At 35.8% G+C, this 27,543-nt stretch overlaps 1 protein-coding gene across 3 annotated transcripts; it reads left to right on the forward strand.

Moving 5' to 3' along the window:
• On the forward strand, nucleotides 1–27,543 carry LOC112727384 (uncharacterized). Of its 3 annotated transcripts, XM_029290725.2 has the most exons (21): nucleotides 1–495; nucleotides 1,994–2,052; nucleotides 4,492–4,573; nucleotides 4,759–4,826; nucleotides 5,391–5,460; nucleotides 5,833–5,914; nucleotides 6,226–6,290; nucleotides 8,089–9,171; nucleotides 9,308–9,370; nucleotides 9,448–9,494; nucleotides 12,531–12,576; nucleotides 12,688–12,767; nucleotides 15,354–15,467; nucleotides 17,848–17,929; nucleotides 20,455–20,580; nucleotides 21,622–21,702; nucleotides 22,421–22,546; nucleotides 23,646–23,808; nucleotides 25,201–25,289; nucleotides 25,617–25,671; nucleotides 26,582–27,543. In XM_029290725.2, exons 1-18 carry the CDS (start codon nucleotides 172–174, stop codon nucleotides 23,706–23,708), a joined length of 2,661 nt encoding a protein of 886 aa, XP_029146558.1. In that variant the 5' UTR covers nucleotides 1–171; the 3' UTR covers nucleotides 23,709–23,808; nucleotides 25,201–25,289; nucleotides 25,617–25,671; nucleotides 26,582–27,543. The 3 variants fall into 3 exon arrangements, with proteins under 3 accessions (XP_029146558.1, XP_029146557.1, XP_072065366.1); XM_029290724.2 differs by lacking the exon at nucleotides 26,582–27,543 and having other exon boundaries at nucleotides 25,549–25,876; XM_072209265.1 differs by lacking the exons at nucleotides 4,492–4,573; nucleotides 25,617–25,671; nucleotides 26,582–27,543 and having other exon boundaries at nucleotides 30–495; nucleotides 25,201–25,478.

Raw genomic sequence — 27,543 nt, forward strand, 5'->3', positions numbered from 1 at the left:
TTTATAAGCTTTATTTGAGTGTCATGTGTAACAAGAAGTTGCCCTTTCGTTTCCTCTAAATAACAAAGCTTGCCATTATTTTGTTCTTCTGTTCATTTTCTTTCCCTCCTTTTGACTTTTTCTACCACTCCTGTCTTATAGTCGTCTCTTTTCTGTTCTGTTCAATTTCAAATGGATTCTCTACACTCTCTTCAAGTCCACTGTTTTCTCTCTCCGCTCTCGCCCAAGATTCGATTTCCTGAATCCTCAAGGAGGTGTCGATTTTCTCGCCGTTTCCAGGCCCATTTTCCCGGAAAGCTGCGGGTATTCTCTTCCAATGGATTCAGCGGGAGCAAGAACAGACGGAAACATGTTCTCTCAATCCGCAGTTCCTCGAAAACTGGTTCCGAAGTTGAAAGCATCTCTCTTCAGGAAGGCGATGAACGCCCTCCGTTTGATATCAATCTTGCCGTAATTCTTGCTGGATTTGCCTTCGAAGCCTACACTACTCCTCCAGTATGTATAATCTCTGATTTTTTTTTTTAATTTTGTTTTTCTACTTTCTTGGTTACTGTTTGGTTCCCGAGAAAATTGATAAGGTTTTAGATAGATCACTTTTTCTGCGCATTTTCTTTATATTCCTACGAACGAAAATACTTTTTCCTTTTCTAAACTTGAGGATATGAGATTGCACTCAAACAAATAAAAAGAGAAAAAACCTTTTTCCTTTTGAATTTTGTGTTTTCCGAGAATCAAGCAATGAAGCAATGAGGTGACTATTCTCTCTAGTGGGAATAAAACTCAAGAATCAAGTGTTATCTTGACCGTTCATATCCATTAAATTAAATCAATGGTTAGCAAGGGTAACATGATTTCTTGTCTCTGGAGGATAATAGTTTATATGATTGTATCTGAACCCAGCTACTATTCCTTCAAAACATAAACCTGCAATTTTAATGGTTGAGTATAATAAAAGCTACTTTGATTCTGGATGACAGTGATTATAACATCAAAACTATTTGTTTGTGAATGAATATGACATTTTAATGTACATCAATATTTGACAATAATACGTTTTCATTTTCTTAGTATCACCAAATTGTTTTTACTAAGGAGATGATGATGGAGAAGAAGACCAATATTCTCCTCCTCATCCATCACACACAGTCCCACACCAAGTCCCCAACATAGAAGGACCCAATCTTTCATGTCCAACTCCAATAAGCTCACAAAAACACCAAAGTTAAAGGATCTAAACCACCCAAAAATATGATATTTTCTCCTTCTTCCGCGTCGCTCTCACCCTCCCCTTTCCCCATCTTATTCATCACCATTACTGACATCCATTCTCATCGAATATGCAAGAAAGGTGAAAGAAATAAATCACCACCATCAACAGGCAACAATAGCAATATAACATCGAGACTTGGAATGAGGGCTAGTGGGCCACTGCCAGAGGAGGAAAAATCATAGAAGTGGGAGGAGGCCACATTGTTATGGGAAGGAGTGTAAGATAGAAGAAAGGGCTTCAAGGTCTATTCTATTAAATCTTGGACCATTGATTTAATGGATATGAGCGGTCAAGATTTAACACTTGATCCTATCCATTTTTTATCACTGGAGAGGATATGCTCCCTGATGGACAGAACTAGAAATGGAATATTTTAAAGGAGTAAACTGAGGATATCAAAAAGCCATTGAGGACATTAGGAATGTAATTTCAATAATCAGGCTAGACTTTAGTACCTCCTTCTAGACTAATTATTTTGTCCTTCTATCTCCCCATTCCAACTATCATCAGACAGTCTAAAGGAATGTAGGACCATACATTTTCTTGATGTTTCTTTGTCAGCATAAGTTTGAGGATAGAATAAATAAGATGATGATCATGCAATGCTGAGAGTCATTGTTTGTTTGTTCGCTGCTTTTGTTTCATGTTTCAAAACTGTTTGTACTTTTGTAAATACTCAATTTTAATCTTTTTAAATCTGGTTCACTTTGCAAAATTTTGCAGGAGAACATAGGCAGGCGTGAAGTTGATGCTGCTGGTTGCAAGACAGTCTATCTCTCTGAGTAAGTGAATTTAGAGATGTTCTCACTGCATGAATTTGAATAGTTACACTTGATAATTTATTACGTCATTAGTATTGCTCATTGTCATCAATTCATTCATATGATTGTGTTACATACCTTGGAGAGAGAGAGAATGCTCAGTCAGCACCAAAGGCAGCCAAAAAAGGAAAGAAAATAATCCCTTTACCTTATCATTATTCTAGAAGAAGCAATAAAGAAAATGGAGGAATAATAGGGCAGGAGAAATGTGTAATCATAAGTGACAATAATTGATGATTGGATTGGTCAGATGAGAGAATCAAGGAGGTGTAATCGTAGGAGTTGAATGCTAATTATGATAATTAATTTGAGGGAAGGCAATAAAAGGAGGAGCTGATTAGGTGAGAGGTAGGAAAAGACTTGGAAAGGCCTAGGCTAGGAGAGAAGAGGACTCTCGAAATTCCTCTATTATCTTTTACTGTTCTATTGTATTTCTGTATTTCCATTAAAATAAATACCAGTGTAACAACTGGTATCAGAGCACCGATCTTAGGTGTTCTGTGCATGGTTTCCACGCAAGCTGCCATGGAATCGAGGTTGGAAGTCTTGGAGAAGCAAATGGAGGAGATGAGGGAGGCCCAGAATCGTTCGCTGGAAGCTCAAAACCGATCGTTTGAACTCGTATCCACCAACTTGCTGAGACAGGTGAGGGAAATGCTTTCGCAACAACACCATGACCAGGGAGGAAATGGGGCTGGAGGGAGAAACGGGGGAGATGGAGAAGGTTCAGAAGGCAGAGGCGGCGGCAATAATGAAGGTGAAACAGAACAGAGGAGATTTGAGCCTACCAGGAAGCTTGACATTCCCATCTTCTCGGGAGATGATGCAAATGGCTGGCTGGTGAAGATGGAAAGATATTTTCATGTCACCCAGGTGGCTCCGGCAGAAAGGATGGACTTTGTCACTCTTGCTTTGGAGGGAGAGGCTCTCGCATGGATGGAGTGGTGGGAAGAATACACACCATTTCAGACATGAGACGATTTAAGGAGGACTTATTGAAACTTTTTCAACTTGGAGCTGCTCTCAACCCCATGGCTCCGTTACTCGAGGTGAAACAGGTGGCGGACGTCGCTCAGTATAGGCGAGAGTTTGAGGCTGCAGCACGAACGCAGAGAAACCTGGGAACAGAGGCTCTCATGTGCATCTTTGTCAATGGACTCAAAAAGGAAATTCAGGAAGAATTGGAGGTGGCTCAGTTCGATAATTTACCAGCTTTAATGGATAGAGCCATGGCTATTGAATGGAGAAATCAAGCATGGAAGGAGACTGGGGTTGACCCTAACGGCAAGAGGGTGGAGGGGTTGCTGGAAGGGAGCGGATCAGGCGGATCTGGTTCGGTGGGAGCTAGATTTGGATTTTTCAAAAATTCTAATTCGGCGAAGTACAACACCCACGACGGCAGCGAATCGAGGGGCGAGATTGGATCCAACACAAACAGAGGCACCCCTACTTCTCGTACAGGCCTTACCACCAGTTCGAATGGAGGCAGCAGCGCTTCTCATTCGCAGACGACTCGTAACAGCGGCACACGGCGGCTCTCGAACGAAGAGTGGGCAGAGAGACAGAGGAAAGGGTTGTGCTTCAGATGTGGAGAGAAATGGGGACCTGATCATAGGTGCTCCATGAAGCACTATCAAATCATACTCCTAGGAGAAGATGCAGAAGAGGAGGCAGAAGGAGACGTAAGAATGAACCAAGAGGCCCATACAGGGGAACCTGAACGGGAAGAGCTGCAACTGTTATCATACAGCTGCAATTCAAGAAGCCTTTCCTTCCGTCCACCTTGAGGACAAGGTGATGCTTCAAGGGGAAGGTATTGTTACATACCTTGGAGAGAGAGAGAATGCTCAGTCAGCAGCAAAGGCAGCCAAAAAAGGAAAGAAAATAATCCCTTTACCTTATCATTATTCTAGAAGAAGCAATAAAGAAAATGGAGGAATAATAGAGCAGGAGAAATGTGTAATCATAAGTGACAATAATTGATGATTGGATTAGTCAGATGAGAGAATCAGCGGCTTCACTTTATCGACACTGACCCAAGTAGCCACTTTGCTACGGTCTATCAGTATTCGGTGTTCACCTTAATCCAGCCTATAGGTAGCCCTTTCCATGGCGCCGACAACCTGGCTCTGATACCATTGTTAGGTATCTAAGGAAAGTGGGAAACCACACCTTAAAAGCTAGCTGTTAAGGGGGAAGAACCACTCTCCTTATATACAATATCAAGCATCCCATACTATTCGATGTGGGACTTTGAGCACCCATAATACCCAAGTCCCTAATAGATTGATTCAAATAGGCTACGTGAGCTTTGGTTGCCGGTATTTTACTATCCATCATGATCTTCCTTATTCCTTATGGGGATACTGAGCAAGTTCATTTTTGTTTGACTCTATGCAGGAGATTTTTTCGTGAAATTTATCATGGTCAATTGTTTGTAAGGTTGAAAAAAGGGCTCAATTTTCCCGCCATGGATCCCTGGGTTAGTTGTCTTATTTTGATATCATATCTTATATCTTATTTATATAAAGCTTGACTCTACTGCATCGTTCTGTACTAAGATGTTTATGGTTTATTTGTTGTTCCTGTACCTCTTACCAGAGTGTATCTATAATAAATAGTAATAATTTATTTAAGTTATTTACATTCTTTTTATCTGACTTGTAGGGATCAAGTGATCCATATGTAGTCATGCGGATGGATTCTCAGACAGCTAAAAGCAAGATCAAGTGGGGGTGAGTTTTTTTCCTCCTCCCCCCCCCCCCTTCTTCCCCTCGGTGCATGTGCGCTTGTCTCACCTTTTGAATTGAAAAAAAAAAAGGTGATACAAGTCTTAATGGAAAAAAAGGGGGCTACAAACCTCAATGGGTCATGCTCATTCGCTCGGTAGAATTTTTACAGTGCCAACTGTGGGCTTTTCCTTGATGTTAGAAAATGATCTTTGTTGTTGCTGTTGCAAGCATCTTTTATCTTGAATTGGATTGCCATTTTTTAATTGAAATTTTGTATTGGTTGAATTGCAGCAAGGATAATGTTGGGGACCATAATATGTTGTTATATTCTTCCTTATCTGAAATCTGATGTTAAACTGTTGCTTTGTATTTATGTACTGCATTTTAAATAATTGACTGAGTTGTAAGAAGGACAATATTTTTTGTTTTCGAATTCCATTAAATTAAGCTCATTTCTTCAGGTTTTTCCCCCTTTATAATCCAAAGTCTTAGTTTCTGCTTTGCCTTTACATGCTGCTTTAAATTATTATCTTATATATCTGGTGAGAAATTTGTTTCATCTGGCAGTAAAAGAGAACCAATATGGAATGAGGAGTTTACTTTTAATATAAAGCAACCTCCAAGCAATCCTCTACAGGTCTTTCTCTCTCTCTCTTTGTCTCACTCTTATGTGGATGATTTGTGTAAAAATTGTTTTGATAGAACACTGTTTGATCAGGTGTAGCTGAATCACCTAGTTAGACAAGACTTGATTTTTGTTTTTCATCTTGTGCTGTTGTTTGAATCATGTATATCATTTCCTGGATGTTTACTCCTATGGTGTTATTTAGACAAAGCAGCTTGTAGCTTTAATCAACTACTTACAGTCGGAAATATAATTTCCTTTCATTACGGGTAAATAATGAAACTATTTATTGAAAAATTAATAATAAATAAGATAAAGGTTTTGGTGTTTTAAAATTATCTTAAAAATTCACACCAGTTTTCTAACAAATGGCAATAATCTTAGGTTGCAGCTTGGGATGCAAACCTTGTGACTCCTCACAAACGCATGGGAAATGCAGCGGTTGACTTGAAGTGGCTTTGTGATGGTAAGTGAGGACTGAAAAGCTTGTAAGATATATTGATGCTATGCTGAATGTTTTTCAATGTTTCTTAATGCTTTAATTTGGGTTGAACTCTTGCCTCATTTTCTTACAGTTATGTCTGACTGATATGTTTACTTGGGAATTTCTTTATTTTTATTCATTTTGTTGCTGCCAAATGGCAATAAAGTAATACAGACATTAAGATATGATTTTATTCAGTAAGGTCTCATAAAGCTCAGTTATTTTTATTGGAGTTATGTTGCTGCAACACGTGTCCAAGATTTTCTCAAATAACAACAATGCACTTTTTGTAGGAGATGTTCATGAAATAGAGGTGGAGTTGGAGGGAATGGGTGGTGGTGGAAAGGTTCAACTGGAGGTATGTTTCTTTTTAATGGAGAAATGGAGAAAAATGTTTACAGTATGCTTGAGAATTACTTACCATTTATATTTTAGTGGTCAACACATTACCTAGGCTATTTGTACTTAATGCTCTTTCTTTCTTTCTTTCCTTTTTTTTTCTTTATAGAGAAAAATAATCGTTAAAAGACGAATTACAATTTTCGCAACATGATAAGACATTTACATATAGTTGAAAAATGAACTAAAAGCCATGGAGGAAAACCATGCAGGAAAGGGTTGCCAAAAACTTATATTGTTTTATGCCCTATTGAAACTTAATTTTCTTAAGTTAACATTTCATCCTTTCCATTTGCGGGGGTAAGGATGCGAACGTCTATGATCCTTGTATCTCTCAAGTGGACGCCTCGTACAACTTTATTGGAGGTTATATGCTCTTTTTAATTAAGTTCTACAAGAAAGAATAAAAATCTTGACTTTTGCTTGAACTCAAGATTATCTAAGACAAAACCAGTTCACTTTATCGTCAAGAGTGTGTTTGGGTAGAGTATTTTAAAATTTTGAAGAATTTAAAATGCTATGTAATTAAATTGTTGAAATTCAAATACATGTAATTTTAAAATATCTTGTTTGTATATGCAACAAGAGAATGAGGATGAATATATGTGGCAAGTTCGATTCCAAATTCTTTCCTTTTCTTATCAATCATGTTTTAATGAAGAGGAATTTTGAGAATTCCTTCTCTTATGAGAGCATTTGAAATTTTTTACTCCATAAAATACTTTGAATGTTGGAACTACTTAAAATACTTTGAATTTTTAATCTTCCTTATATTAATATCCGAAGCATTTAAAGTTAAAGGATTTAAAATACTGTTAAAAGAAACATTCCCTCCTCCAAATAGCTTATCCAAATTGAGAATAGACTTGAGGATAAAGGATGGAAGAATTTTAGAGAGGAGGTATTCGAAGAACTCAATATGAAAACTAACTTATCTTTCCATATTGACAATTACATACATATATTTACAATAGATGAGAGTGATACTTTCATGATTGTTAGTTTGAGTACCTAGCTTCTAGATAGTTCCTAGCTTCTATGCCATCAATAGTAATAAATATGTCTCTACTTCCAACAAGCTTGAACTACTTAAAATACTTTGAATTTTTAATCTTCCTTATATTAATATCCAAAGCATTTAAAGTTAAAGGATTTAAAATACTGTTAAAAGATACATTCCCTCCTCCAAATAGCTTATCCAAATTGAGAGTAGACTTGAGGATAAAGGATGGAAGAATTTTAGAGAGGAGGTATTCGAAGAACTCAATATGAAAACTAACTTATCTTCCATATTGACAATTACATACATATATTTACAATAGATGAGAGTGATACTTTCATGATTGTTAGTTTGAGTACCTAGCTTCTAGATAGTTCCTAGCTTCTATGACATCAATAGTAATAAATATGTCTCTACTTCTAACAAGCTTGAACTACTTCAATGCTTAATTTGATGTAAATGCACTTATCTACTATATATAATGGGCATATGGCAGAGTTTCGGTGCACAACTTTCTTTTCCTAAAATACCTTTCATCATATAATCCATTAATTTTTTTTGGGTATTTCTAAGAGTTGAACCAAAGACCTGTTATTAGAGTATAAGATACTTATTATGTTGACTAACTTTATATTTGTTATTATTACACATTCAATTTATAAGGTGATGATTTGTTACACTAATATATGTAAATAATATCAGTTTCCAATTTGATGAGTCATAAGTTGTTGATCTATAAATAAATTTTGAATTTTAGGTTAAATATAAAACCTTTGATGAAATTGAGGAAGAGAAGAAGTGGTGGAAGATACCTTTTGTTTCAGAATTTCTAAAGATAAATGGTGTTGATACTGCACTTAAAAAGGTTATTGGTTCTGATACAGTGCAAGCTCGCCAGTTTGTGGAATATGCATTTGGGCAGTTGAAGTCATTTAATAATTTGAATCTCCAGAAGGGTCAGATATCTGGTAGTGATAATGAGAAGTATGATACTGATGGCTCTGGGGAACTGAATGATTCTTCTGTTGAACTAAATATGCCTTCTCAAGAGGCTGGTAGTTCCAAAGTCTCAAAAGAAGATTGCATTGAACAGAGAAACTTGAAGGAGTTGCATAAGTATGATGGCAATACTGACAATGGACAAGATTCTGATTCATCAACACAATTTAGTGATGAAGAGCTGTCAAATCAACTTTTCTGGAAAAATTTTGCTAATGTTATTAATGCTAACATTGTTCAAAAGCTAGGCCTCTCTGTTCCAGAGAAGTTAAAGTGGGATGGGTTGGAGTTTCTAAATAAAATTGGCTCACAGTCACAAAATATTGCAGAAAATATATATATTCAGTCTGGACTTGCATTACCAGGAGGCACGGATGATAAAGATCAAACAAGTGATAAGGATAATACAAGGGATAATGATAAAACAAGTGATCAGCCTGCCATCGCTGTAATTCAATCTTCACTTCCAGAGGTCAAGAAAGCAACAGAGAATTTAATTAGACAGACTGATTCAATTTTAGGTGGTTTGATGCTTCTGACTGCAACAATTTCAAAAATGAAAAATGAAGCACGTTCTTCGGAAGAGAAAGAAACCAAAGAAGATTGTACCAAAGTAGGAGGTGATGACACACAATATTCTACTAGTCAGGAGTTTCTTCCCCCACAGAATGGATTACTGTTGGATGAGAAGAAAGCTGAAGAGATGAGAGCACTTTTTTCAACTGCAGAAAGTGCTGTGGAGGCTTGGGCAATGCTGGCCACTTCACTTGGTCATCCTAGTTTCATTAAGTCTGAGTTTGAAAAAATATGTTTCTTAGATAATGCATCCACAGACACGCAGGTCTTTTCTTTTCTCCTCTACGATATATATGCTACATTGCTACTCTAACAATTGCAGTGTATCACCCCAAATACCATTTATGCGGATATCTCATTCAATACACTTCTTTCAATTAGCTAATAATTGAAACCTCCAGGTTGCAATTTGGCGTGATTCCACAAGGAGGAGGTTGGTGGTTGCTTTTAGGGGAACAGAACAGGTAGTTCTTGCAATTGCTATTTGATATGAAATGTGGTTTCTGGTAAGTCTAAAAGATGCTTATATTTGATTTTTCAGTCTCAATGGAAGGACTTAAGAACTGATCTAATGCTTGTTCCAGCCGGGTAAAATTCATTTCCAATCTTGTGACCATGCATAAGATTCAAATATAAATGGTTTAGGCACGGATATGATTTTTGGCTGAGCACTTATGTTGCTTGACCCATGTAGCCGACTCCGTATAGTGTGACAACTTTTGTTGTTGTTGTTGTACTATTTTGTTCTAGTATCTCACTATGTTTTCACAGTTGCATATTTTAGTCTCTTGTGAGAACATGTATGATATTTGATAAATCAGCTTAATCTACAAGATGCTTCCACTTGAAATGTATACTCAAATGTACAGGGGATCATCCTCTTTATAGAGGAATTACAGAAATAGGAATAACTAGAAAATGGGAAAATACTAGCCTAAAACAAAGGAAAGATTTCTAATTATAAAATTCCTAAAATTAAGATAAACTAAAAAGGAAAGGATATAATTAATTCTATTTACAGAAAATTCATGAAAGAAATCAGCAATTTGATTTTGATTTGATTTAGTTAACACGCTTCTTCAAGCTGGCTTGAAGATATCCTTCATTGACAGCTTGCTTATTATGCTATCAAAGGTCTTCTTGGGTATTCTTTTAGTTAGAACATCTGTTGATTGCTCTGTGGTTGGAACATATGAGATGCAAATCTGTCATCTCTCAATTTTTTCCTTTATAACATGTCGGTATTCCTTTAGTTTTGTCATGCTGAACTGGATTATGGGCAATAGAAATAGCAGATTTTTTGTCACAATACAACTTCATTGGTGGGGAAATGGAACCTTTAGTTCTTGTAGGAGTTTCTCTACCCATTGTGCTTCACATATTCCATGAGCCACTACTCTAAACTCTGCTTCTGCACTACTTGTCACAACACTGTTTTTTCCTCCTCCAACTAACCAGGTTCCCTCCAACAAAAGTACAATACCCAGATGTTGACCTTCTATCCATGACATTCCCAGCCCAATCTGCATCTATATAGGCTTCTGCTTGAAGATGTACACGGTTTTTGTAGAGTAACCCTTTCCCAGGCGATCCCTTCAAGTACCTTAGGATTCTAAAGACAGCATCCATGTGTTCTAGGCCAGGTGAATGCATAAACTAGCTTACCATGCTCACAGCAAAGGCTATATCTATGGGATAAATAGATTAGCCTCCCCACCAACCACTGATGTCTCCCTTTGTCCATTACATTTTCTGGTTCAGCTGGCTTCAATTTTAAGTTAGGCTCTATAGATGTTTCAGTAGCTTTACAACCAAGTAATCTAGTCTTTTTTAAAAGATCTAGGATGTACTTCTGTTGGTTCATAAAAATGCCTTCCTTAGACCTTGCAAATTCAATTCCAAGGAAGTATTTTAATGAGCCAAGTTCTTTGATTTCAAATGCTTTGGCAAGCTTCTCCTTCAAGTCTTTTAGCTCCAAGATATCTCCTATTTGAGCCAAATAACCACTAGGAATACTAGACACAGAACTGGAATTTAACAGCCTTATGAGCTGCCCAACCTGTTCCTTACTCAAGGATGATTTTTCAGCCTCATAAGCAGTTGGGGTAGAACGTGGGACCATTTTTGCTGCCTTTAAGATGTGCTGGTTTTCCATGAATCTTCCAGTAGGTTTCTCGGGTGTGACGGGGTTTATTGCAGCGGTCAAACCAAAGATTGGAGGGGTGCTTCTAATTTGATGAACTTCTAAGTGTAGCAGGTGCCACTAAGAGTGCATTAGACTCCAAATAAGTCTGTTCAATCTTGCCTTTTCCCATCATCACAGTTTTACGGGTTTCCTCTCTTCTAACTTCAGCAAATACTTCTCCAATTGAGGGTAGGATTGCTCTTCCAATAATTCTGCCCCAAACTTCATCTAGTTCCACGTTGAGGCCTACAAGAAATTGAAATATCCTCCCTTCTTCTGCTCTTTGTTGGTGGTGTTTGGCATCAACGGCTAAATTCCACTTGTAGTTATTGAAGTGGTCAAGGTCCTGCCACATCCGCTTCAATGTGTGGAAATATTTGGTGATGTTGTCACTCACTTGTTGAATTTCTCTGGCTTTTAGAGTAAGTTCATAAATCTGGGATTTTTTCCCAATATCTGAATACATCTCCTTGACACTATCCCATAATTCTTTGGTAGTGGTATAGTATATATAGTTACTACTGATATCCTCCGCCATTGAGTTCACCAGCCATGTCATCACCATGGAATTTTGGTATTCCACACATTATATTGTGGTTCAGTAACATTAGGCTGGCTTCGCTTACCGGTGAGATATCCAATCTTCCGTCTTCCATGGATGTACATCTGAATTGATTGAGACCACCTAAGGTAGTTTGACCCATTGAGTCATGTGGTGATCTGAACTAAATGAGAGTCACCACTAACTAGTACCCGTTGCTCAGATTTTAAATTTGATGGAGTGGGAGTGGTGAGCTCCGTCTATACTGAGGAACTGTCAGCCCTAGTTGTAAATTAGAGGCACAGTGCAGAGATCCTACTCTGATACCAACTTGAAGTGTTTAAATTTTATGTATACTCAAATGTATAGGGGATCCTCCTCTTTTTAGAAAATTATAGAAATAGGAATAACTAGAAAATGGGAAAATACTAGCCTAAAATAAAAGAAAGATTTCTAATCATAAAATTCCTAAAATTAAGCTAAACTAAAAAGGAAAGGATATAATAATTAATTCTATTTACAGAAAAGATTCATGAAAAAAATCAGGATTCTGATTTTGATTTAATTTAGTCAACACTTCCTAATTTTTTTATGATGTACTTGTTGACATCATAACAAAATGGTACTAAATTTTAGGTATGAAAATTTCAATGGCAACGTGTGTCCTTTATAGGAACTCGAGCAAGATCCTTTGATTTTGTTAATTTGATGAAAAGATGGTACATGATCTGATTATCATTGTTCTTGTCAAATTTCTTAATAGTGCTTCTAGCAATGTTGGGTGCCTTAATGTATATTTCAAATGTAATTAATTTAGTCACCAAAAAAAAATGTAACTAATTTAAGGGTTGATTTAAAAAACTTTCTTTTGATAATGGCTTCGCTTTGGCTTCCATAGGTTGAATCCTGAAAGGATAGGTGGAGATTTCAAGCAAGAGGTTCAAGTATGTTAATTGCTGGCAGGTTTAGATGCCATATGTGTCTAATGATTATTAGATATCTGGAAGATGCAAGAACAGTAAACTCCTCAGTAGTTGATGGTTCTGAGATTGCAGGTTCACAGCGGCTTTTTAAGTGCATACGACTCTGTTAGGATCAGGATCATTTCTCTAATTCGACTTGCAATTGGCTTTGTGTAAGTACTTCTGTGGGCAACTTATTGCACCATGCACTGCCTTAGAAATATGTAGATCTCAGTATATCCAATTTTTAAAAACAATAAATTCACTTTCCAATTTGAAAAGGGTAGATTCAGTTGTTTTTGTTAGCAATGTCCATAAATAAATTAGTATTCCTTTTTTTGTTATCCTTGGGTACATGCTGTGGAAGAGTCAAGCAATAATTCTAGATATTAAAGGGAAAAATTCTGGGTACAATTCAATATTGATTATTATTATATTATTATTGTTGTTGTTATTATTTTCTACAAAAAGATAAAAGAATAGTATCAAAAACTTTATTTTCAAGTGGTATGGAGTTTGATACCCATGGCCATCCTTGCCAAAACTTCATTTCAACACTAATGTCGACCTATGCATCATAATGTTTCAAGGGATTTATGATTGCTATGTTTGAAAGACAGGAAGACATATCAGGAATACCATGTCTCAGACAAATTGAAGATTCTTTTTTATTATTGTTGTTATTATTATTATAATTTAGTTCCCCATATACATTATAGATTCTAACACTCACCCTTAAGCTGGAGCATATCAGTCACATCTACCAAACCTCACAATAGGCAACTTATTCTGAGGCCTCTAAAACATTGTTCACCACATCTAGCAGTTGATCATTTGAATTGAGAAAGGTTGTTGCGGTTCTGGCTCCTAATAAAAACCTTTTCTCTGATGAAGTGATATCAACTTAACCATGCTGAGTTTGTCATAGAAAACTAGGTTAGATGCTACTTGCAAGGCAGCTTGATTGTAACAAACATGAGTCATATGTCTAATCTCACAAAAGTGAAGCTCTATAAGGAGTTACTTAAGCAGATTTGCATGTGCTGCATGCCGTTGCAAGATAATCTATCTCAACCACTTTTTGAGTCTTTCTCTTTTAGGAAACGAAATTGGCTCAAAAGGGAATATTATTTCTAGAAAATGTAGGGCCTGGTAATTTTCTATTTTTTTAGTAACTTCTCGTTAAATTTAATTTTCATGTATTACCAATGTAAAGGAATTTTATACAAACAACCAATTGTATGTTGCCCCATCAGCAAAATAACTAATTTTCAAACTCATTACTTAAAAAGTCATCTAAACGCATGAATCTAATTGGATGATGGTGTAAAACATTTTACATGCATGTGCAATGCATCAAAATTGACTAAATCTCCAAAGTAGCCCCTGAGATTTACGTCATGCACAGTTTTGGTCCCTGAGGTTCTAATTGCATTGTTGTCGTCCCCAGGATTGAGCTCCAGGCACCATAATGGCCCATTGACCCCTTTTCGGCAGTGACTCAGCAAACGGAGTGATAAGTTGACACTTCCTTGCCATGCTGGCCAATGGTGAAACGATGTCGTGTGTTTTTGGCACCCAATCAGAGCAGAAATAACATCATTGATATTCGTTGGCATGTAAAACGATGTTGTGTGTTGTGGACAATGATGACACTTCGATTGTGCGTTTTTGCTTTGATTGAGTGCCAAAAGCAAACGACGTTGTTTTACCATACCATTGTTCAGTGTGGCAAGGGAGTGCTAGCAAATCGCTCTGTTTGTTGAGTCATTGCTGGAAAGGGGTCGAGTGACCATTATAGTTCTCGGAGCTCAATTTCGGGGACACCAATACTGCAATTGGAACCTCAGGGACCAAATTGGTGCACATCATGACTCTCAGCAACCACTATGGAAATTTAGTCATCAAAATTATACTCGGTTTTAGTTTTAAATTTTTAAGTAAAAAGTTCAAATAGAAAACAGAATTTTATTGTCTTCATGTTCTTCTGTTAATCAAACAAGTTCGTAATTTATCTCTGTTGTCCTTAGAAATAAAAGGACATGGTTTCTTGGGGGAAAAGTGCTTAACAACCTCAGTAGGGTTGCCTTCCTCTCTAGGCTTTTGATATACCAGGTTAACAGAGAAAATATGAGAGGAAGACGAAGACATACGAGCAAAAATGGTATTTTAGAAGGGAGACAGAGAAATGATTCAATAGAAAGAGACTGAGCTGTCTGATTTTTCATTCATCGGAAGTTGAATGTTAAAGTGTACAGCATGAAACTGAAGCTAATGTAACTGCATAGCTATAATGTGACAGCTATCTTCCGAATTGTACCGGACACTGAATGGAATTGCTAACTTTTAACAGCTAATTCAGTATGTGCTTGCATACCATACTAAATTTCCACATCCCCTTTTCATGAAAGCAAACTCAGGGTAGTAGTGACTGATCAATAATAGTGAATTTGTCATCCAGCTATCTAAATTCATAGAGCTTTAGTATGAACGTGTTAAGAAATAGGAACCTCAAATTAACGTGATGTCAGAGAAGAGCCCATATCAAGTCAGGCCTCCTGTTAAAGCTCATGGTGTAAAATTTGAGGGCATTATGTGATTAGGCATAAGCATTTCTTTTATTGCTATGAAGCATTGCTGTTAAACAGTGGTCTAAATCAGCTGTTTCTTTTCTTATAGCCGTCTAAAATATTCAGAGTGTGCTGCTACATTTCAATGATTACATTTTGATAAGCAGAAGCTATTTTCTTTTGTCCCAGAGAAGAACATTCTGAATCACTTCACAAATGGCATGTTTATGTAACTGGTCACAGTTTGGGTGGTGCGTTGGCAACCTTGCTTGCCCTTGAACTTTCATCAAACCAATTAGCTAAGTAAGTTTATTTTCTGTTTTCAGTCGCACTTTTATTTATAATTTGTTTAAGCAAAGTAGCCTTCATTTAGAAGTATACATGGAAAAATCATATTTTATGTACAATAACTCATTTTCTGCTTGTGGTACTCGGCATGTTATATGCATTGTTTCTGGTATATGTTTCTGCCATTTTAAGGATTCTATATCTACAGTAGTTAGTTTTCTCAAGGTTCATTATTTATTCATTAGAATGAAAGAGGGATAGAGAGAAATAAAGAGCTATATTTCTTGCTAAATATAATTGATAGGCCAATATGCCACTCTTTTCAAATTTTTTTTTACGAAAATGCCATTCTTTTCAAACTATTTGCTCCAGTGTCATCCTTTTGCCATCATGCAACCTTGTATTTTTTTGGCACATTGACTTAGAGGCGCCTAAGAGGAATCCGCATTCCATGAAGAAAGCGCCAATCAAGGAAGCACCTCCTATGCAAAAACGCTAAAGCGTTTAGCGCATTCCATTATGGATACGCCGATCATAAATGTGCTTGCAACTTCCAAGTTGGAAATGCATGATGCATAAGAGCTTCTGCTAACATGGAATAATTAATTTTTTTTTATTAATTAACAATTAAGATAAGTAAATTAATTAATTAATGTTAATAAAAATTGTTACATTTAAATATGCTTATCAATTTAACTAAGTTTATTAGTCATAAAGAAATACAAAAAAATTATATAATACAGTATAAGGAAATATATATCTTTGGTAAAAGAAAATTGTTATGATGAAATATAGTACTCCAATTAATTATATGTTACTTTTTAATATTCTCATGATAAACGATATTAGATAATTGATGAGAGTACTGTGGTTAAATATTTTCAACCAGATATATTAGATTTTGGGACTTTTTTGTGATTAATCCTCTTTCATTAATATTCCAATAATCGTAAAATACATCAATTATCATTATGGGAGTACTGTATTTTATAGTAGAAATTTTCCTTATCTAAGATTATGTATTTCGTTATAAGTATTTTAAAACTTTATTTTCATTTTTTATGACTAATTGGTGGGAGTACTATATTTTATGATGGAAAATTTTTTAATTAGATTATATATATATATATATATATATTAGAATTTTTATGCAATTTTTTTATCATTAATACTCTTGCATTAATATTTCAATCATGATAAAATACATCAATGAGTACTGTATTTTATTAGGAAAATTTTCTATAACCAACCTTATATATTTCGTTATATGGCATTGTAGAATTTTTTTTTGTTTTTCTTTTGTCGAAAATATATTCTTACATTAAGGTTTCAATTATCAATATTTACATTAACATTAATAAATTAATTTAAACATAACGCTATTTATATTAACATTAATTAATTAGTATTACTTATTTTTAATTATTAATTATGTATACAAAATTAATTATTCCACATTAGAAGAGGTGCTTGTGAGTCCAGCGTTGCCATCTTGAAAGCGCCTTTACCTTTGGCGTGTCCTGCTAGATGCTTTAGCGTTTCTGCGTAGGAGACGCTTCCTTGATTGGTGCTTTCTCCATGGAATGCAGGTTTCGCTTAGGCGCCTCTGAGTTAGGGTGCAAAAAAAAAAAAAGAATTAGAAGGTGCAACGATGAAAAAGGGTGGCATGGTAGAAGTTTTAAAAAGAATAGTGTATTGAAAAAAAAAAAAGCCAGAATATTGTTCATGCTGAGATTGACTTTTAACCAGAATTAATATTCTTTTAAAATATTCTCTAGTGGTATAGCTTTTGCAATTCATATGTCAGTTCATGCTTAGTTTCTCTTGATGTGCTGAAAGGTTTTCGTACTTACATGAAATTTTCGAAACACGAACCCAACCCAGTTATCGATGTTCATGGATTGGCTATGTCAACTCATCTGGCTTGGTTAACCTCTTTTTCTAGGTTGGAAATACTGTTAGAACAAACACGTTTGTTTCCTCAAATAAATATCGTGTTGATTTTGTCCACTATGCCTATTTCTAATTGTTTGCTATGCCTAAGAAAATATGTAGATCTTATTTGATCCATACATACCCATAATTCAATTTGGAGAGCAAATACCAATGTTCTCTGTTGTTATATGTAGAACAATTCTGTTAAACACAATAAACTGTGCATATAAAATTACATCTGTAGTATTGATAATTACATTTTGTAGCCTGGAGGGTTGTATAGTTGCTGTATATCTTTGTAAACATGGCTGTTGAAGGCAACATATCTTGATATTCAACTTACCATAAATTCCTTTTAGAATTCATTCAAGTTTTGAACTTTCTTGGTGAGATCATTTTTCTAGTATCAACAAAATTAACCGTGCCTATTGTATAAAGTATCTAACTTTCTACCTACCAGGCGAGGAGCAATTTCTATTACTATGTACAACTTTGGATCTCCGAGAGTCGGTAATAAAAGATTTGCAGAAGTTTACAATGAGGTCAGAAAATTTAATAATTATTTTATTGGTGTTGTTTCCATTGTCTTGCTTTTAATGTTGAACTGAGTGTCCGTAAATAATGGACTGGTTTTATAAGTTGAAGGAAGGAAATCAGATACTGCAAATTATGTGCATAATTATTATCTTATGCAGCAACTTCTCTGAAAACAGAGTAACTTGATGTTTGCAACTTGTGGCGATGCATCTGGTCCTACTGAGTTACAGTCAGCACTGAACTAGTATTATCTTATGCAATTCTGCTGTAGTGTAGCTCATCTAGTATCGTATATCTTCCTAGGCCTTCTGGGAAGGGGCTTAGACTGTGGTGTGGTATTCATGGCCATCTTTTTGTTTGCCATTTGTTCTATAGTAAGACTTTCCTGAGAACCCAATATATTCAGAAACAAATGATTGATTCTTTTTGTTGGTTTTTATCAAACATCTATTCTCGCTACAAAAGGAATGCTCATGAAATTTGTAATTTCTTTTGTTATTTTTGTGGATAAAAACAGAATTTCATAAAGAAGCAGAAGAAAAGTTATCCTCCCAACAAGAAAAATACAGAAAACCAAATCATTAGTAAACCATGGCTTTCCAATCTCTCAACAAGTCTGAGAGGGAAAGTCCTGTAAAGAGACCATCTCCTTCACACCGCTTAGATGCTTGACACCTATTTCTATCCCATACAACAACTTTTCCGGAAAATTTATTAGGTAGCGTTTGGTGGAGAGACAGAGATGGAAAAACTGAGACTGAGAGATAGGGACTAAGAGACAGAGATTGAAATAAATCTCAGTATTCTGTTTGGTGCAAAATGGGAGATAGGAATTGAAACAAGAATGAAACTCTAATTTAATTTGCACAAAGGGTAAAATTGGAATTAATTAATTGAAATGAGAGTATTTTAGGTATAAAATGTAATTAAAGTTTCAGTCTCCATTTCTAAAAATTTTAGTCCTCTGTGTCCCTACTTTTTGGAGGTACTGAAATACTGAAATTTTGGAGACAGAGACAGAAATTTTAGTACCAGTCTCTAAACCAACAAACACGATACTGAGTCTCAGTCTCTGTCTCAATACTTCAAACCAAACGCTACCTTAAAGATGTGTAAATTATGCTCCTGCCAAATGCTCCAGATAGTGCCATATACTGCACATTGCACAAAGATTTTGCTTTTCTTTTTTGTTCTCCTAAATTCTGCAAATGTTGTCAATAGCAACTGATCTAAAGATGTGAGCATACCCAAGGTTCACCAAAGACACCAAACAAAGAATTCCATGAAGAAACAGCGATAGGGCAGTGCAAAAACAGATGATAGGGGAAATGGCCTTGTATGTTCTTCTAACCTACAAATTATCACGTGTTAATCCTGATAAGCACAATAGTCCAAATGAAGAATTTGACTTTAGATGGAGTAGATTTCGATATAGGTTTATCAAGGTGGCAAGGGGATGTGGTTGAGGATTGAGATTGAAATTGGAATTGAGATTACATGTTTGCAGACCAGATATATGATATATCAAGCAGCCACAATCTCTTATTAAGGTTAGAAAAGACTATGGAGCTTTGTCAAGCAGACCCAAGAGAGTTCCTAACTGGAGCTTTATCAAGTCGAACCAAGAGAGTGTCTAACTAAGAGGATTCTATCCCCTAGGTTTTGAAAAAAAAGGGAAGTCCCACGTATAAGAATGAGAAGAACCGTGTATAGAATAGAAATCCTTGATTTGATGGTTATTTAAAGAGGATAGGTAATAAAGATGGGGGAAGGTCAAATAACGACGACAATCGGTCCTCAGCAAATAGAAAATGAGATCCATCCCCTACTTTCATAGGAAGCAAAAGATTGAATGTGGCAAAACCGCTAGAAATTAATTTCTAGGGGCTAGAATGAGTAGCATAGATGTATTAGCATCCCAACCATTCCTGTCCAAACCATACTTTGGATAACTGATGCCATAGAGAGCAAGATCCTGAAGGAAGCACCAATTTTTGATACAAAAGCAATGCGCCAGACACAATTTCTGAGACCCAACTCACCTTTTATAGGACAAGAAACTTCTCAGTTCACTAAGTAATTACTATTCGTTTTGAAAGCACCACACCGAAGAAAGTCCCTCATGATCTTTGAATGGTGTTGGCCACACCCACATGGATACGGTCATACAGAACAAGGATAAGTAAATTGGAATGCTGGAATGAAATGACTAAGAGTTTGGTAAAATTCCAAATTATTACTTTATTACTATTACAATTTTCATATTTTTTGGTTCAATTTCTTAACCAATTTTAGTTTTCCTATACCAAAAGCAAAACCCATTCTTACACCATCTGATCTAGTAGAAAAGATATAAATAAAACCTCCAAATTTTAAAGTCAGCTAAGCATGTGAAGCGTCATTGCAAAGCGTATATCATCTTCCACTCTGAGTCCATGTTTCTTTTAATTTGCCATTTGTTTCATAACCATAGATTTGTTTGTTTGTGTACTTTTGTAGAACACTTAGCAATTTGCCTTTCATTTTGCAGAAAGTTAAAGATAGCTGGCGAGTTGTGAATCACAGAGATATTATACCTACTGTACCCCGGCTAATGGGATATTGTCATGTTGCTCAACCTGTATATCTTGCTCCAGGGGCTTTAAGAAATGCACTGGTGAGTGCTTAGTTTAGTACCAGCCCAATATACTATTTGGCATCTTTAATGAGCATTGATTTAACCGCTTACTTTTATTGCAACAACAAAAACAACAAAGTCTTGTTTCACTAGGTAGGGTTTGTTACATGGATCAAACGACACCTTGCATTCTATCATATATCACATCTGCAGTGAGATACTTCACACATGGATCTCACTTGACCACTTTATATGTCGTGTTGCTTTTAATATTTCTGAGAAATGACTGAAACGTGTTCCTTGCAATTATTGTTAGTTCAGAAATAGGTGGGATTTCAAGTAATTAATTTAGTCCGCAAGTGGTTGCTCGTTAGCAAATTGAGAGCATCATTAACCATATAAATGGTTAGGTTTTCAAAAAATGGTCAAAATCTCCTCTACTTATTTCATATTACATAGGTTGGAAAAATATGATATATTTTTAGTCCTTATCAATTATGCTCATTTTCCAAGTGATCTGTATACAAAATACATTTTAATTGGTACCTAAATTGGCCTAAAGATACAATCATTTCCACTTTTCTCTGCCCTTATGATACCTTGATAATGACAGAACTGGCTGTTCAGACAACCTCTAAAGCCCAATTCGTAAGACACCTGATGAAAAATGCATATGGGATGTACGAACTTCCTTAGTGTTAATACAAATCCAGCTTTATTTGCCATACTAATAACTTTTAGGAATTTCCATAACAATCTCATTTTCAGGATCTTGGTAAGATTCTGAAATCTGTTTTACTGCATTTAATTTTATTAAGTTGTTGGAATGTTATTTGGGATTTACTTATTTCTAAAGGAATTCCCTGCGATTGCTTTTGCTATTTATTTATATCATGTTACGGTGGCACTGTTGAATCCCTTGTATGATGTAACTTTTGCTATTATCGAGATCATGATAGCACACAATATTATTCATTGAAATTTACACTTGGACTCTTTCTGGTGCCTCTGTCTTACTGATAGATTGCCTAGGAAGTTGGCACTTCGTTGTTACTTATTTATTTAGTGCGTGCTTTCCAGGAAAACAAAGATATTTTGGGAGATGGTTATGCAGGTGATGTTCTTGGGGAGTCAACACCAGATATTATAGTCAGTGAATTTGTATGTTTCTTCCTATTTTTCTATTAATATTTAAATTGTTTACATACAACTGGCACAACTCTCATGCATGGTTACACCTTATTACAACATATTAAATATGCTCAACTGCAATTGGGGGGGCATGATTTCGCTTTCCACAATTTATTCTTGTATCTCGAGGTCAAGTGGGAACCGAAATTTCCATAAAGATGAATACATTTTCTGATGATTCGCAACATTTATTTGGAGAAAAACGTCAAGGAGCTGTTCATATTTAATCCATGGTTTCTCAATATCATTGCTTTGGCTTGCCTTGGACTTGGAGTATTCTAATTGAATTTTAACCTTTTGGATATTAAATATTTGTTCTCTATTTTAAATTTTAATATCAAGACATTGTGTGTAATGTTTTTCACTAATATTGTAACTTGTATCTGGATTTGCTATGAGTGTTTTCGTAATTAGTATTGTTGGTTTTGATTGTTAGATTTGCAACAAATTACTTGTTACTTTTGTCTGGACAAAATACGATGCATAGTAATGCAATTTTGGGATTTGGAACATACACACTCCAAAAACATGAAATCTTAATCCTACTGTACCATGTTTGCTTTGGATTTCACCCGATTGACTTTCACTTTAATAGAGAATTCTTCCAAATAATTTAAAGCTTCCCGTTTTAATTGTTTTAGATTTCTGTAATTTTTTTTTCCATTACTGACAACTTTGTTCCTTCCAGATGAAGGGTGAGAAGGAGCTTATTGAGAAGTTGTTACAAACTGAAATAAATATATTCCGCTCAATCAGAGATGGGACTGCCCTTATGCAGCATATGGAGGATTTCTATTATATAACATTATTGGAGGTACACTAGATGGATTGCTTTTCTATTTCCATTTGGTTTGTTATTATAACATAGAGCTTAGTTTAATTAGGAAAATCTGTAATCCTTTGGGGAAGAGAGACATAATATGAATGTTGGCATGCTATGCAAATTGTAGGTTGGGTAAGCTCATAAGCCATAATATGAAGTAGGGGAGAGTGTTAGAGTGGTGATTAAGATTCGTGAGTTTCTCTTTCCAAATAGAATGAGGAGGACAAGAAAGAGGTTAATGGTAGATATTGAAGGAAGAGGAGGAAGAAGATATTGAATGGGAGTAAGAGGAAGAGGACAAGAAAGGGGTTAATGTTAGATAGTTGGGGCAGTGACAGAAAGCAGAAACAATAAATTGAAGACTATTATTAATAATCTCAATTTGACTCCAGTGGGGAATCCCAAGAGAAAGAGAGGTAGATAACAGAGCTTAGCAGTAGCCTAGAAAGGAAAATTGCTCGAGTCCGAGTGTTTGAGAGTCTCTAGTTTCCCCCAAGAGTCCAACACCAAATTCTAGTCTCCCTGTTCACACGCACCCATTTCCTACATAAGCCTTTCACACACCTCACTCCCTAATCCCTATGCCAACTCAGCAGAGTTGCTTACAAATGTAATGTGTGGGTTACTAATCCTACCACAGAGCCAACACCAGAGTAGATCATTGCACTAATGATGAGAATGTTGTGTTTAATAGATGACAGTATTAGTTATTACTTCACTTTCCTATTTTTGTCATATTTTGGTCATATTTTGTTTTTCAGCTCCAGGCAAAGTGTTGAAATTTGAGAAGGGGTATTATTATTAATTATTAGATAATATATAGTGGTTATCAGTTTAGATGGTGCATTATAGAGAGTAGTTGAGTAGGTACTCTACATTTGTTACTCTCTTCTATATATGTTGGTGTTCTCTCTTGGGACACACACAAGTCATATATTATCTTTTCTCTTTTGTCTAGTTACTCTAATATATCTGCTGAGTAACCATTAATCTTAACAACTATTATTATTTTTTAGCACTTGTAATTTGTTCATTCATCTCTTTTGATTACTGATTTTATGCCATTTCTTTGTTATATAAACTATTTCAGAACGTAAAATCAAATTACCAAACTGTCTCAAGGCCACAATCAAATGAAAACTACAGGCTATAATGAGGGAACTGCAGCTCAACATTGGGAGGCCGTCAGTCGAGTTGCATGCATAATAAGTATGATACAATATGTTCCATGTCACACAACCAAATCTTTAATGGTATGCCAACCTCTGCTCTCCACTAAGCATTGTATTTTGTAAAATCAAAGCATTAAAACAATTTTTTTTATGACACGCAAATATTAAAATGATAAATAGTAATATACCAAAACAGCAGGCTTTCTGTTTCTTCTATCTTCTGTTTACTGGCCAAGCGTCAATTAGTATGCAAAATAAAGTTTTTTTTTATCCCAACGTGGATCCATAGGCTTTATGTCATTTCACCTGAAATCAAATCTATTTACCACATCAGTTATTCTTCACCTCTGTCCTAGAATTTGTTTTACATGTATGAAACTGATTTTGTTTAAATTTTTTCATGTCATTAATCCATTAGTTTCATGTTTTAAACTATTTGTTGAAAGTCATCTTCTAGAACTTCTAGGTCTAACGAGTAAATTTTGTAGTTTTATTTTCTGCTGCATTTCATTGAGAGATATTGAGGCATTAGACATTCAGACAAGAACATAGAGACACAAAAATTAGTTACTTTGTGTTTTGTTTGGCAATAATTTAAATACAAATACAGAACAAAATATTAGAAGTCTTTTTTACCCTTGTCATCTTCCTCTCACATTCTCACCATCTGCATTCTCCACCATCCACCACCACTGCCACCATCCTTATGAAACATCAACTAAAACAAACAATCACCAACTATAACTACTTCAACATTAAAAAAAAGGAAAACATCAAGACAAATTTCAGGGTGAAACAAAGATAGGGCTGATGGCTGAGGGGTTGGGGATGGAAAGGATGATGAAGAGGACGAAGCCTGAGAAGACGTAGATTAAGAAATAAGAAGCAAACAAGGAGATGTTGTCAATACTCAGAGGAAACAACGCCATCGCTCCCGAATGTCGCAGAAAAGACGAATCAGATCTGGGACTCTTCTGTGGCCAACGTGGAAGCCAAGATCGACCCCCTTCAGTCACAACTCCTCTCAGTGGCCACTGCCATCATCCAATCTTCATTCGTGTCCACTGCCAATTTAGCCTTGAACAGTGGAGGAAGGTGAAGATGGACGATCTGTGTGTGTTGAAGAGAAAAATTAGGATTATGTAAATGTGGATATAAAATTTTGATAAGGATAATAAGGGGAACTTTTTTGTTTTAATTAATGTCTCTTTTTTGGAAGTACATAATACTCAATTTATCGTCCAAGGACATAGTATGTTGCGCTTGTCTCTTCGTTCCAAACATATTTGTGTCTCGATATGCATATCTTAATGTCCTGTCCTTGAAAACAAATGTAGCCATCATGATTAAGGAATAAATAAGGTTAGAGTTTTTTGTGGAACATATTGCAATATATTTTTAAAATCCTCTGACCCGAGTCTCTAGAAAGCACAATTTTTAGCGTTTCACTTATCTTTTTAAATGTTTTGGCAGTGAGGAGAATGGCAACGATGCAGTATTTTCAGTATAGATGACTGGAAATGGAACCGGTATAGATGACTGTGCACATGGAACTGAACAGTGTAAGTAACTCAGCTGCTAGGGACTGCAAGTAGCAAAAATATTTACAGATCGTATTTCTTATAGTATAATCATGTGTTATGATAGAAACCGAGGTTATAGCATGTATATGATTGTTCAAAAGAATAAAATCTTGTAATAAGAAAGCAACCTATTCAATGCAATTTGTGTTGTAACTAGCAAATATAAAACATGCTTCTGTGTAATGTTCAAGTCTTCCAAATGCAATTTATGTTAGTTTTTTTGGTATGCGTATGACAGTATTAAAAGATGTGATCCTGCCGTCCAGCTATGTAGAAAAACTCAGCCCTGCAAACCCCTTTTTGCAGCTTACGCCATTAACAACTAACAGAACAGTCAACAGCGTGACCTGTCTAGTTGCTGGTAAGGCCGTTATTTCTCAAAATGCAAAATACGAGCTGTTTTGTTGGAAGCGGAAAGTGATTCTTTTTAATGTGGACTAATTTGTTTTATAATAATTTTTTAGATTAATTGTCTTTTCTTTATATAGAAAATTAGTGTTATTTATCTCAGACTAATTTATTTTATATTTTTTATATTAATTTAAAAGAAATTGGAGACTTATTGATACTTACATTATACACAACCGAATCAAATTAGGTTGGTTTAGTGGTTAGTTCAATAGTTCGTTTAAGTAAGTGTCGAGAGTTCGAATTTCGCTTTATGCATGCAGTAATCCATTGGCCAACGGCAAACATTAAATGGAGCTCAGTACAGCGACAGACTAGTCTTTGGCCTGTTGAGTTGGGAGATACTGTGAGAAATAAAAAAAATATATTATACACAACCGAGAATGGATTAGCTTTTTGGTGAGGTGTTTATTAGTAGATGATAAAATTATAAATTTTTTAATAAGCATATTTGATAAAATAAAACTTATTTACAAATATATTTTACCTTGTGAAAAGATAATTGTTCATACCTTGGTCCAAAATCAAGTCAAACCTGAAAGGAATAAAGCCCACCCAAAGAAGGTGGTCTCATCTACTCCTATCTAACCTTATAGAGGTAAGGCGCGATGACAGAAATTCATCCTCACTTATCTAAATAAGTAACTACTTCCTTAGATATCTTTTATCTCTCTAGAAGGGAGATCTCAACAAACTTTCTTAGAAAAAGGGAACAATTATCCACCATCAAATGTGAAACTACACTAAAAGGTGGTTATTGATTCTACTATAAATACACTGAGACCCTTAGGGATATTCAGAGCCATTCTACTAAAAGACTTGCTTAAACTCCTTGCTAATTTAAGAATCGAAATCTTTTGCAGGTACCATCCCCCACCTCCTCGTGAAGAACTTAGACGGCAGCACTTCGGTTTCAATACAAGTTGGACGTTGCCTTAGAAGGAGTTTGGATCTCACGTTCAGGTCCAAATCACCGTTTCAGGTAATCCTTGGAACATTGGCGCTGTTGTAGGGAACTTGGAAGTCTACACCCCACTATGGTGGACGAGCAATTTAAAGATGGCGCACTGCTTCTGAGTCCGAGCCAGAACCTCATAACGATGATCAAGCCCTTGTGATACTCCCACGACAACAAGGATAAAGTAATCTTGATGGGGAAGGAATATCACAAAATCCTCACACCCGATGATTACAGTCAGAGGTACATTCACTTGAGAACGAAGGGCCCCCACATCCCACCGAGATCATGGTACTCGTACACGAACATCAAGGCCGATTAGAGTAACTCAAACAAGAGATCAAACGACAAAGAGAAGCTGAAAAAAATCTGTGAAAGGGAGGTATGGCTCAGAAGAGAACTTGAGGAAAAGCTTCTAAAAATAGAAGCTGATCTACGAACTCGGACCAACAATGAACAAGAAGAAAGCCCTTTTGGGGGAGAAGATTCCTTTATAAAAGAGATCAGGCGGGCTAGGGTTCCAAGTGATTTTAAAAGCCCCGACATGAATCTCTATGATGGCACAACCGACCCAAGACATCATCTCAACAATTACAAAAGTAGGATGTATTTGGCCGACGTATCTGATGCGACTCGTTGCAAGGTTTTTCCGACAACCTTAACCAAAACAGCAATGAAATGGTGTGATAGCTTACCACCCAAGTCGGTGACTTGCTTTAACAACTTGGCCAGGAAGTTTCTTACCCGATTTTCAATTCAGAAGGACAAAATCAAACATGCTCCAAGTCTCTTAGGGGTAAAGCAAGAAGTTGAAGAGACCTTCCGAACTTATATGGAAAGGTTCAACAAAGCCTGCATAGAAATACA

The sequence above is a fragment of the Arachis hypogaea genome, chromosome 12 (assembly GCF_003086295.3).
Source record: "Arachis hypogaea cultivar Tifrunner chromosome 12, arahy.Tifrunner.gnm2.J5K5, whole genome shotgun sequence".
Lineage (NCBI taxonomy): Eukaryota > Viridiplantae > Streptophyta > Magnoliopsida > Fabales > Fabaceae > Arachis > Arachis hypogaea.

Bases quoted from the DNA above. Each gene is read 5' to 3' on its own strand.
- LOC112727384 (XM_029290725.2), top strand. From the start codon at position 172: ATGGATTCTCTACACTCTCTTCAAGTCCACTGTTTTCTCTCTCCGCTC. The intron at 496-1,993 runs GTATGTATAATC...AAAATTTTGCAG, and splicing joins AAGCCTACACTACTCCTCCA to GAGAACATAGGCAGGCGTGA. The intron at 4,827-5,390 runs GTGAGTTTTTTT...TTCATCTGGCAG, and splicing joins AAAAGCAAGATCAAGTGGGG to TAAAAGAGAACCAATATGGA.